This window comes from Artibeus jamaicensis, unplaced genomic scaffold (genome assembly GCF_021234435.1).
Source record: "Artibeus jamaicensis isolate MK-2021 breed Jamaican fruit bat unplaced genomic scaffold, CSHL_Jam_final contig_1832, whole genome shotgun sequence".
Classification (NCBI taxonomy): domain Eukaryota; kingdom Metazoa; phylum Chordata; class Mammalia; order Chiroptera; family Phyllostomidae; genus Artibeus; species Artibeus jamaicensis.
The window spans coordinates 3012471-3025891 of NW_026521362.1; the positions used below are offsets into that span (position 1 = coordinate 3012471).

The window sequence follows — 13421 nt, forward strand, 5'->3', positions numbered from 1 at the left end:
AGATGTGCTACGTTGATAAGATTATTGCATTTTTCAGAGTATTAATTGGCATAAAGAATATTCATGCTAATCCCGTCAGGTTTTTTCTTCTCCCTTTAAAGGGAGAAGCAGAGATATCACAGACTTCAACAGTATGAGGTTTACAATATGAAAATGCTGTCGACACTGTCCTGTTCATACATTTGTAGACACACCCCTCAAATACATGCCCTTTACATAGTTTATGTTAGGCATGTACATAGGACAACAAATGTTAAGTACTTAAAAATGACTTTATGTCTCTTGTTTATATTTTATATTTATGAACAAGTTGGACAAACTAACATTCTAATATTATCAGATAGGAGCACACATATTTGAAAATGCAGTTCTTCCAGTGCAGAAAAAAAAAACTTAGGGTTTAGGTATATATAGAAATACAGGTAGGGGAAAAGTATGTTTACAATTGTTCATATAGAAAATGATAAAATAATACATAAATAAGAATACAAGAATAAACTCTGTGCTTCACGTACTCACAAGTGTAAACCCACTTTTGCCCCCCCTGTATATACACTGAGTTGAAACATTATAAAATAATTGAATTAAGGAAAATACTATACCTCAGCATCATATTCCCATAACTGGTTTCCTCTCATATGGTGGCATTTTAACATGATTACCGGCCCATTCAGTCTAGAAACATCCAAGCACAAGTCATCGGTTCGTATTTCTTTGTCAGCAGTATAAGAAAACACCTGCAAATATAAAATTCAGCAAATAATTTAAAAACAAAAATCACAGTATAGCAGATTCATCTCTAGTAGCTTTCACATCAAATAAACTTTCCAGGTGATCTCTACTGTGCGATCATGAGAAAGCTAGTTTATCTCTCCGAGTCCTTTTCTTCAACTGCAAAGTAGGGTGTGTCATCTGTTTTAGGTTTGTGAAGCTTCAATTTAACAAATTAAATTATGAAATGCTTATTATTTGCTGGCACCATATTTCCTGTTTTATACTTGCTTTTTAAAGCTTGCAACAGGTTCAGTAAAATAAAGTTTATACATTGCATGGAACTCAATAAAGGGCAGTCCTTGTTTCCACTACCATATGCCCAGTTCCTCAATCCTAGAGATAATGATGCTTTTCATAAAGAAGTTTAAATCTTTCTTTCCATAAATACATCATGTAAATTTTATTAAATATTGTCTATGAAGGTGTTAGAATGAACTTCCATAGAGATCTCCTGAAAGGTAGACTCTTTGCTTACCTTTCTCATATGGTTTTGACTGGGCTTAAATACAATTCTCAAAATACTCAAGAAATGTTAAGGTGGATAATTCAAACTGATCCTATACAACCTCCATTGCTTTGCTAATGGTGTGAATAATGTATTTATAACATTGGTTATTAAAGTTTCATGAGAGTTATTAAGTACATAATTATAAAAGTTGTTTTCTTCCTCTGTCAAATATTAATCCACTATAAAGCCAGGGATTTATTTCTGGGCTCTCTGTTCTGTTTCATTGATCTATGTATCTATTTTTATGTCAGTACCATGCTGTTTTGACTACTCTGGCCTTACAGTATAGTTTGATATGAGGTAGTATGATTCCTCCAAATTTGTTCTTTTTTCTCAAGATCACTGTTGCTACTAAGGGTCTTTTGTGGTTCCATATGAATTTTAAAATATTTGTTCTAGTTCTGTGAAATGCATCATTGGTATCTTAATAGGAATTGCACTGAATCTATATATATTGCTTGAGGAGTATGGACTTCTTAATTATGTTCGTTCTTCCTATCCATGAACACAGCATATGCTTCTACTTATTTATATCTTCTTCAGTTTCTTTCTTCAGTGTTTTATAATTCTCCAACTACAGGTCTTTTACATCCTTGGTTAAATTTATGCCTAGGTATTTTATTATTTTAAGGCAATTGTGAATGGGATTGTTTTCTTAATTTTCCTTCATGATAGTTCATTGTTGGCATATAACTGATTTCTGGATATTAATTTAGTGTCCTGCTACTTTGCTGAGTTTGTTTATCAGTTCTAGTAATTTCTTGGTGGAATCTTCGGTGTTTTCTATGTATAGTATGATGTCCTCTGGAAATAATTACAGTTTTACTTCTTCTTTTCCAGTATGGATGCCTTTTATTTCTTCTTGTCTAATTGCTATGTCTACGACTTCCAATACTATGTTGAATAAGAGAGGTGAAAGCTGATATATAGGGGAAAACGTGCAGTTTTTGCCTCTTGAGTGTGATGCTTGCAGTAGTTTTGTCATATAATGACCTTTATTATGTTTAGGTGTGTTCCCTCTATTCCCACTTTGCTGAGAGGTTTTATCATAAATTGGCAGTGGATTTTATCAAATGCTTTTTCTGCATCTATTGACAAAATTATGTGCTTTTTACTTTCATTTTGTTTATGTGGTGTATCACATTTATTGTTTGTAAATGTTGTATCAATCTTGCATTATCAGAAGAAATCCCACCTCTTCATGGTGTGTGCTCTTTCTAAGATAGTACTATATTCAGTTTACTAGTTTATTCAATAAATGGTGTTAGAAAAATTGGACAGATATATGCAGACAAATGAAATTAGATCATGTTTTTATGATACACACAAGAATATATTTAAAATTAATTAAAGACTTAAATGTTAGACTCATGATAATAAAATCCTAGAAGAAAACAGGTAGTAAAATTTCAGACAATGCTCACAGCAATATTTTTTTTCTGATCTATCTCCTCAGGCAAGGAAAACAAAAGAAAAATTAAAAATTGCACTACATCAAACTAAAAACTTTTGGATAGCCAAGGAAACCATCAACAAAATAAAAAGACAGCCCACTGAATCAGAGAATATAGTCAATGACACATTAAATAAGGGGTTAATACCTAACATTTATAAAGAATTTATAAAACTTAACACCAAAAAAATAACAAAAACAATCCAATTAAAAATGGGCAAAGAATCCAAATAGACACTTCTCCAAAGAGGACATACAGATGACTAATAGACATATGAAAAGATGCTCAAAATCACTAATCATCAGAGCTATGCAAATTAAAACCACAATGAGATATCAGCTCACAACAACCAAACTGGGTATCATCAATGAGTCAACAAGCAACAAGTGCTGGTGAGGATGTGGAGAAAAGGGAACCCTCATGCTCTATTGGTGGGAATGCAGACTTGTGCAGCCACTGTGGAAAGCAGTATGGAGTTACCTAAAAAAATTTAAAATGGAACTGCATTATGACCCAGTGATTCTACTTCTAAAAATTTATCCAAAGAAACCCAAAACACTAATTCAAAAGAATATAAGTTCCTCTATGTTCATTGCAGTGTTATTTACAATAGCCAATGTTTTGAAGCAGACCAAGTGTCCATCAGTAGATGAGTGGATTAAACAACAATGGGACATTTAGACAACAGAATACTACTTGGCTATAAAAAAAAGAAACCTTTACTCATTGCAACAGCATAGATGGACTTGGAGAACATTATTTTAAGTGAAATAAACCAGTCATAGAAAGACAACTGCCATATGGTTTCACTCATTTGTGGAATCTAATGAACAAACTGAACTAACAAGTAAAATACAGACAGGCTCATAGACAGAGAGCAGGACGACAGCTCTGGGAGGGGGCTGGGGGATGGAGGATCAAGGGAAAAAGAGAAAAGACTCATGGACATGGACAACAGTGTGGTGATTGCTGGTGGAGGTGGAGGTGGAAGAGGTCATAAGGGGGTAAATGGTAATGAAAAAATACAATAAAATAAACTATTAAAAGGAATGAATGAATGAATGAATGAATGAATGGAAGTTGTTTTCCTCCATTAGCTCAGATAACCATGGTTCAGTATTCTATGGCTATCTATTTTTTTTCCTTGCACTGTCAAGAGGCAGTATAATGAGGAAGGCGATCTGTGTCTTTTTGTTTCCCAAAGTCTGATAATTCCAGAGGAATTCGGCTCTATGGATCACTTATAAGCTCAGGAGCCCTAGTTTTTAGCTGAACAAGTTAGTCTTGAAAGGATTGTTGTTACGGTACTGCTACTGCTCAGTTTTCTGAAAACAATAAGAAGTCATGAGAAGAACATGCAATTGGAGCCCAAGAATTCTCTTAAGCCAGCATCTTAAAAGGAAATTCTTCACAGAGGTAATACATCCTACTCAACAATATAAAACCTTGAAAAGTAAGTGGAGTTTCTTTAATTGAAATATTTAAAATATAGTGGCATGAAATACAGGAAAAAAATTCGTCTTTAATACAGTTTAATGTTCATACTTTTCATGGAAAGTATGAGTTATCAAAATAAGAGTAAAAGAAATACCCATTAAAGATACGTATCTGTATCCTTCCCAAACATGATTAGTATTTTTTTTAAATAAACAGAATTACAGTAGTCCTTCTTGCCCATGGTTTTGCTCTTCGTGGTTTCAATGACCTGAGATCAACTACCACCAGAAAGTATTACCTGGAAAATTCCATTAATAAACAATTCATAAATTTAAAATTCTGTACCATTCTGAGTGGCACGATGAAATCTCACACTGACCTGGTCCACCATGCCAGGGGTGGGAATCTTCCCTTTGTCCCACTTGCCTATTCGGTACATGCCTAGAGCCTTAGCCACTAGAAGCCCCTCAGCACATCCACTGTCACTGTGGCACCTTATTGGCATTCAAATGATTGTTCCATTTTATCATTAGTTATTATAATTGTTCTACTTTATTATTAGTCATTGATGTTAGTAACTGATTGATGTTAATCTCTTATTGCACCTAACTTATAAGTTAAACTTTATCATATGCATGTAGGAATAGAAAAAAACATAGTGTAAGTTTCTGTATTATACAGGGTTTCAGGCACCCACTAGGGGCCTTCCAACATGTTCCATAGTGAGCAAATGTACTTAATTAAGTAGCTGAGTCTGGAAGTAAACCTTAATCTGATGGAAGAAAATGCCTAGAGAATTTTCTTTTGCACATTACAGGGTTATTCCAATGTGAAGAATAGTTTTTTTACAATATTACTTTCTTTTAGTTGCTCACATGCAACTAAACAGAGACACCAAAGCACCACAGTTGCCATTAATTTTGTGTGATGAGTACAGTCGTTGCCTGAGCAAACATTCTCCCCGGGTTTCTCATGATGGCTTGGCAACTACACCTGCTGGAAGTTCTAGAGAGCAGTTTACCACATTCTTTGTTCCTCAGTTTCTAATTTTGATTCATATTTTGGTCATTAGTAGATATCCTAAGTAATTTACATCCAGAGAATTTATAATTGCAGAATTTTTTGAGTCTCTCCCTCTCTCTATATATATAATATGCATATATATATACATATATATGAAATTATCTTTCTTTGGACTTTGCACTTGAAAACAAATTTTAACTGCTGATGAAATGCCTGGCTCACAGGTACAATTTTTTTGAAAAATATCTATAGATAATATGCATTCATTACCTTCTGGAATTAATGTAAAAGATTTCTTTGCTTTTTGTACCTGACAATCTTATTTTTATGCTTCAGTGTTTTTAGGATATCTTTAAGTCTATATAATAATAATAAATACATGTCAGTATATACACATCTTTTTAATTTTACTTGGAAATTATTGTTTGATCTCAATTATTTATCTTTTATATTTTTTACCCATAGTTATCATTATGTTTTTTCATATATCCTACTGCAGGAGAGTCTTGGCTTTTGGGATAGCCTGAGATGAAATATTATATGTGAAACACCTTGTAGAGACCCAGGTACAGAGAAATAAATGTTCAGTGATTGATCACTTGTGCTACCTTCCCAGTCTTGGAGCTGACATACATTTTGGCCTTGTGTATGGAATACTGCCTTGATAATATGTGTGATACCAAAAACTTTCAGGACAGGAGCTCAGCACTGTTGCTCAGGCCAGTCTGTGCCCACCTCTTGGCCACCTAAAGTCCTGCATTGGGGCCCTAATGCCTGATGACAGGCATTCCTGAATTTTTGGCACAATACCATTTCTGTATATTGTCACCCTCCAGATTCACCATCTGTGAGTTCCTGTGACTCCAGAGGCGACCTCACATCTCTTCAGGTGTCCTAGGAAGCAGCAGCTCCCTACGGCTATTGCCTGTTGCCTGTGTCAATACTCCAGGTAGAGTCTCTGAGTCCTTAGTTGCATACCTGGCCAATCTCTTTTCCTGCTGTGGTTAAGAGCTTTATTCCCAATCATAAAGAACAGAAAATACTTCAAACCTGAACATATGTGAAGCACATTAACTTAAAACTATCACACATGTTGATGACTTTATGTGATTGATTCCTTTATTAGTGAAGTATGATGATATGTTCCTTTACAAACGCTGGAAACTACCTCTCCCTTTTTAGTTGCCACTCAAATTACTCTATCATTTGTTAACAATACTTATTCTCCTTAAACAAGAATTGAGTTACCCAGGCACTAGATTTAGCATTTATTTTCAGTTGTTCCAATGCCAGATTGACTCTAATGACAGTTGATGAAATCAAAGTCTGATCACATCAAGCTAAGGGGACTAGAAACAGTAAAATAATCAATTTCTGTCATTCCATTGATTACAAAAGAGGAACAGGGAGAAAGTTAACATTAATTAAATATCTATCTGCATGAGAAACCATGTGTGATATGATTCATGTATATTAAATAAATTTGTATTTTTGTTACATTGTGCAGTTATATTTATATTCCCATGAATGCATAGCAACTCACAGTATTGCAAAGCATAGTAATTAGAGCTCTTCTGGTGTGCTGTAGGGTGCTTTGAAAATTCTGTGTTTTATACCTAATCTTTATATTTGCTTAAACACAAAAATAATGAGTCTATCTAGCTTTATATGTCTTCATTTGTACTCTGCTGGTCAAGCTAGCTCTAAAACCACTAAGAAGGCAATTTTTATTCAATTATTTTAAGTTCAGCTATCGCATAAGAAGTGATGAAATTTTTTGTTCCACTTCATGGATCCTGTTATTTATCACACCTTCCAAGACTATTTTATTGTCTCCTATTGTATTAGTTTGCTAGGGCTGCCATAACAAACTACCTCATATTGGGTAACTTAAACAATAGACATGTACTTTCTCAGAGTACTGGATGATAGAAGTCGAAGATCAAGGTATCAGCAGAATTGGTTTCTTCTGTGGATCTGTGTCCTTGGCTTATGCATGCAATCTTCTACTTGTAGTTCACACAGTCTTCTCTGTGCCTGTCAGTATCCTAGCCACTTCTTACAAGGACAAGAGTCCTATGAGATTAGAGCTCATTGTAATGATCTCATTTTACCTTAACTACATTTTTAAATACCCTATCTCTAAATACTGTCACATTCTGAAGCACTGAAATAGAAATTGACCACCTTTGACACAAAAATTGTTTTGGGGGGCACAATTCAGCTGATAATACTGATCAACCCTTTAACATGTATACAAAAGATATCATGCATTTTTCCCTACCCCTTGAGTAGAACTACCGAGTGTATGATTTTTTTGATTACCTGTCTAGGGCCCCTGGGGATTCAGTTCAGAAATTATAATGGTCTGTTTAATGTTATCAATTGACACTCTGAATGGAATACAGTAGCAGGTCTTCTCCTCTTCTCTAAATCGGAGTGCTTTAGGTTGGAAGCCTTAAGTGGGTGGGAGAGGGCAGCGTTGACTGTGTATCACCATCTTAGGTACTTTTTTCATTCTCACCTCCTTTGCCCACTTCCCAGTTCCCCAGGCTAATTGGTTTTTTTATTATTCCAGGGTGCTAAAGCTGTGGAAGTCCTACCTGAACTGTTATAGCCCCTTCCCATTCTCTGGCCTGGCAGAGATTTAAATCTCCTTCTCCTGGGTGTTTGTGGTTCTTCAGAGAGTGCCATCACTAAGCACCTCTCACTGCAGTGCTAAGTGGACATGGTCTGTGTTATAGTGGGACCACTTTTTATAACTTGGCAACTCACAGAGGCAAGCTGACCCAGGTGGGGCAGTCACTGTGATTCAGTGTCATGGGCCAGCTTTCCCATGTGTGGGTCAGGTCACAGGTTACTAAACCCTGAAAGTGTGAGAAGCACCTAGTAAGCTCTCAAAGTGGTGTCCTACACAATTTGCAGGGCCCAATGCAAAATGAAAATGCTGGACCTATTTTCAAGAATAATTAAGACTTTCAAGATTATAGGGCGCCATTCAGCTCCATGGGTTTGTACACCCATGAAAGCACCCCTGCCTTGAGTTCTCCTCTTCATAGCTCTGTCTCCAGAAACTAGAATCCCAGCTGCACCCCTAGAGGAAGGGCAACTACTCCCCCCATAGAAAACATGACAACGTTCTCTACCTTCTGCCACTTCCTGTTATGGGATGAACTGTGAATGTACTTGGAAATAAGGTCATTATAGATGTAATTAGTTAAGTAACAGTTTGATTTTTGACTTGTGCCTCAAAAATTGTGAGACAATAATCCTGGCTAGTGTGGCTCAGTTGGATGGAACAGCATCCCATGGACTCTGGACTAAAAGATAGTGGGTTTGATTCCCAGTCAGGGAACATACCTGGGTTTTGAATTCCCTTCCAGATCAGGCCATATGAGAGGCAATCAACTAATCAGTGTTTCTCTCTCACATTGATATTCCTCTCTCTCTCCCACCCTCCCTTTCACACTCCCTGCTTTGCTTTCTCCTTCCCTTCCTTCCTAAGAGCAATGAAAATTACCTTGTATGAAGATAAAAAAAATTGTGAGTCAATAAATTCCTGTTGTTTTAAACAATACAGTTTGTGTTAGTTGGTTATGCCAGCCCTAAGAAGCAAATACAGGCTGAAGTATCTAAAAGTCATGAAATCAGTTTTCCAAATTGCTTTTGCAAATTTTGCATATGGGAAAGTCTGATTTTAGATTTCATACCTGTTGTATCTTGGTGACTGAGCTCAAAATTGTAACACCAAGTTATATTTTATAACATCAATTTCATAGTATTTTTCTAAATAAATATATCTTTATACAGTGGTACTTTACTGTGACTAGGTGATTTATCTGCTTTCATACCTATTTACAGAGATCAAATTTATTTCTCTCTCTTAATTGATGTACTCAAATGAATTTAACAATAATTTCTGACAATAAAGGATGATAGCCAATTTCAATCTAAATTCCTTTTAATCTTAATTTTTTCTTAAAAAAGTGTGCATTTTCTTTATTTCACATATATGTCTGGGTGTTCTGGATTTTTCACTTTGGTAGTCCAAATAAATTTTATAGTTCTTCAAATATATACAGTGCAGACAGCCTTTAAAGAGTTTTCAAGGACTGCCATAAGAGTGATCTCCTACAATGTACTGCATGAAATGAATGCTGAAATTCAGACAATGAAAGATTGTGTCTATCCATTCTTTTAAAAGTTTCATCATGCTTAAAATTCTAATATTGCATAGTTACTTCTTTAAAAATACTCTTTTATTTTTACCCCTTTGAAAAATTTCAAGCAAATATTTGCTTAGAGGAACAGCATACAGACAGCATTCATCAGTATAAGTTTCAAGCCAAGTTCGCCGTTCTGGTTTTGGGACCTGGGCCGAGCCTCCTTCAGCAAAGGGCTCAGGCGCTGAACGCCCTCTGCTGGCTCTGTCTTGCCACAGGATTTCTTTTATTTTATCCTTAGATGATGAAATATTGATATTTTACAAAATACACATATGTATTTGATTCTTATATGTTATATTTATATATAATCTGTATTTAAAAGGTTCACACATCTATTATACTCAGCTTCATTATATAAGGTGTGATTTCCTTAGGTTTAGGTTTCAATTTATAAAATTCTTTTCCTATCCAGGGCCTCAGGACAATATTTTCTATAAAAGTTCAATTTTAAGTAACTCCATCACTTTATGCCAACTGCTTCACTATCTAGATTAAGAACCAAAGCCAACAAATTTACGAGACTCATGCAATTTGCCAGAGCTGCTTAGTGACAGAGGTCTCTCTGAACCCCAAGTACATTGTCACTACTTTTTTACTTGACCATACTGCCCCATACACACCCATCACTGAGGCATGTCGGAGCTTTGGGCCCTCTGGGGGACCACTTTAAGTATCTGAAATGTGGTCAATTTGAGATTTTTATCAACAACCATCTGGAGAAATAAATTATAACAAAATGAACACATCTTAGTTATTTCCTCATTCTGTAAAAATAGCTTAGGAAAATTTGTATTGAAATAACCAGGAAAACCATCTAGCGACAAAAATCAGACCTTTAGCAATGTGATTTAGTTTTCAAAATGCTGTCTTACTGTCTGTCACCCCTTCCTGAAATTAGCCCAGAAAATGCAGAGATGGAATGGAATGAATGAATGGAGCTACCAGGCATAGAGACTTCTGTACCCAGACAGGCCCTTTTTCTGTTAACTTGGACTCAGGATTCATCTCTAGCCTGTTTGCTCAATGGTTGGTTCAGAAGAGGGTAAGGAGAAGCAGGTAGTTTTTAGCTGTGTGCTCTTACTTTACATGTCTAGATGGTATCTGTGGTGTTTTACAATTGTAATGATCTAAAACTGTGAGTAAAAGCAGGATGTGGGTGTGAATCTCACGTTCAGTATTTCTGTCCTGTCCTGAAATCATCTACGACACACCAATTCTTTCCTCTTTCACTTCACTATAACTATGTGTGTAACAATTTGCTGTTCATTCATATGTGTTCAGCTCATCTCATTCTTGAGCCCCTGACCTGGTACGTGATTAGCACATCACTAGGACCATTCTTCCTACTCTTCTTTGCCCAGGAAAAGATTACCCTCCTTAAAGTTACCCTCCTTAAAGAAATATTCATTTCTTCATGCAGCACTTGGTAATGACCCTCACCTAGACAGCCTGCTTGCACTGCGTTGTATGTATGGCATCATTTGTGGGCAGTGTGGCGCAGCACAGCACTAAAACAACGCAGTTAGGATAATGACCCAGACCTGGGTCTCCACTACTCTCCTGAACAGAGTTACTGTGAAGCTTTATCAAAGTCTTGGTTTCCTTGTCTGGGAAAAGGGACAAAGATGTATGCCCCTTGTTTCCTGAGCTACTTGAGAGAGGGAATGAGATAATGCATGCAAATTTTAAACACAGTAGTTGCCCCAAGTAACATCTAAGTATTAGTGATTATCTGTACAAAAATCTAGATATATCATCTACCTTTATCATATTCTGTCTCAGCCTTTGTTTTATTTTTTTTTTTAAATTTATTTTTTAAATTGATTATGCTGTTACAGTTGTTCTATTCCCCCCTTCATTCCCATCCACCCTGCCCCCCCATCCCCACCATTACCCCCCTTTAGTTTATGTCCATGTGTCTCAAGTCCTTTAGGTTCTATATTTCCCATGCTATTCTTGCCCCCCCATCTATTTTCTATCTACTGTCTATGCTACTTATTTTCTGTACCTTCTCCCCCATCTCCTCCTCCCACTCCCCTGTTGCTAACCCCTCCTTGAGATCTTCATTTCTATGTTTCCACTCCTGATCTAGCTGTCCTTTTAGTTTGCTTTCGTTTTAGGTGTGGTTGTTAATAACTGTGAGCTTGTTGTTCTTTCACTGTTCATGTTTCTTTAACTTCTTTTTCTTAGATAAGTCCCTTTAACATTTCATATAATAAGGGCTTGGTGATGATGAACTCCTTGAATTTGATCTTATCTGAGAAGCACCTTATCTGTCCTTCCATTCTAAATGAAAGTTTTGCTGGATAGAGCAATCTTGGTTGTAGGTCTTTAGATTTCATGACTTGGAATATTTCTTTCCAGTCCCTTCTTGCCTGTAAGGTCTCTTTTGAGAAATCTGCTGACAGTCTGATGGGGACTCCTTTGTAGGTGATTGTCCCCTTAGCTCTTGCTGCTTCTAGGATTCTCTCCTTCATTTTAATTTTGGCTAATGTAATTATGATATGCCTTGGTGTGTTTCTTCTTGAGTCCAATTTTTTTGGTACTCTCTGAGCTTCTTGGATTTCTTGGAAGTCTATTTCTTTTGCCAGATTGGGGAAATTTTCTTTTATTATTTGTTCAAATAATTTTTCCACTGGTGGTTGTGTCTTTCCCCCTTCTGGTACCCCTATAATTCGGATATTGGAGCATTTAAAGATGTCCTGGAGGTTCCTAAGACTCTCCTCATTTCTTTGAATTCTTGCTCCTTGACTCTTTTCTGTTTGGCCATTATTTGCTTTCTTCTGGTCCACTCCATTGATTTGAGTCCCAGTTTCCTTTTCATCTCTATGGGTTTCCTGTGGAATTCCATTAATTTCTCTTAGTTTAGCCTTCATATGTTTCTCTAATTTGTGGCTATAATCCACCAGATCTATTAGGATCCTGATGACCAGTGTTTTAAACTGTGCGTCTGAGAGTTTTGCTATTTCTTCGTTGCTTACATTTATCTCTGGGGCTTTGAGGTCTTCCTGCGACATTTTTGGTCTGTTCTGGCCCTTTAAGTGGGAGAAGCGGCACCTTGGACTCCCAGGTCGCTGGGTTGTGACGCTGTATGTGGGGGCGTGGTCAGAGCGGGGAGATGGCGGCGCCCTTTACTGCCGCAAGCCACGGGGGCCGCTGGGCCCGGTCCAAGCGCCCACTCCCTCGCCTATCCGCTCGCCCACAGATAGGCAACCGCAGTCAACACGCAGCACCGCCTCCCCACTGCCTCCTCAGCAGTCACTCACCCGGTGGGTTGCTCGGTCGCTCACTAGGTCCAATCCTGGGTTTGGAACCCCTGCGTCTGGATTCGCTCGTCTGGTTTCCGCGCCTGGGTCCGTCCGACCGGAGTCCTGTGCAACTCCTTACGAGACGCCGGTTTCGCCCCTTACCGGTCGGGCTGAAGAATTTGTTGTTAACGGACTTCCAAAAAGTTCAATTTTCCGTGTTCTGGTTGTGTTTTCTGATGCTAATATTTAGTTGTCCCTAAACTTGGTTGTGTGAGAAGGCACAGCACATCCACCTATACCTCCATCTTGGCGGAAGTCTCCTTTGTTTTATTTTTAAGCCTTGCTGCCCCATTAACAACATTAAAGGTATGTTTTCAACACCTATGGAAACAACTCTAGAAAAAACGTATGTTTCCAACAATTACTTACTGAATTGAAATGAACACAATTATCTTTGGAATTCTCTAGTCCACTTTGTGGAAAACAGAGCAAGAGAGTAAGGCAATATAATAATAAATAGGATGCACTACTACAGTAACAAAATGTGATGGATGTTTCTATTTTCTTTCTACTTCATTGCTAAATCTTCCCACTTTTAACACTAACTGGCATTAAAGTTTATGTATATTTAATACTTTACAATGTCCAGAAGTGTTTTTAAAGAAGTCTACAATTCAAGAAATCTAATATATAAACATTATGCTCCAAATACTCACATTTTACTATTGTACCCTTGAGTACAAATTTAAGC

General features: G+C 36.9%; 1 protein-coding gene across 3 annotated transcripts in view; it reads right to left on the reverse strand.

Moving 5' to 3' along the window:
- Nucleotides 1-13421, reverse strand: part of GALNT13 (polypeptide N-acetylgalactosaminyltransferase 13) — a 514121-nt gene that overhangs the window by 10986 nt on the left and 489714 nt on the right. For all 3 annotated transcript variants that reach the window (XM_037143386.2, XM_037143385.2, XM_053671600.1), the window contains exon 12: nucleotides 603-737. In XM_037143386.2, coding sequence (XP_036999281.2) covers nucleotides 603-737 — 135 coding nt within the window. The remainder of the gene's footprint in view (nucleotides 1-602; nucleotides 738-13421) is intronic.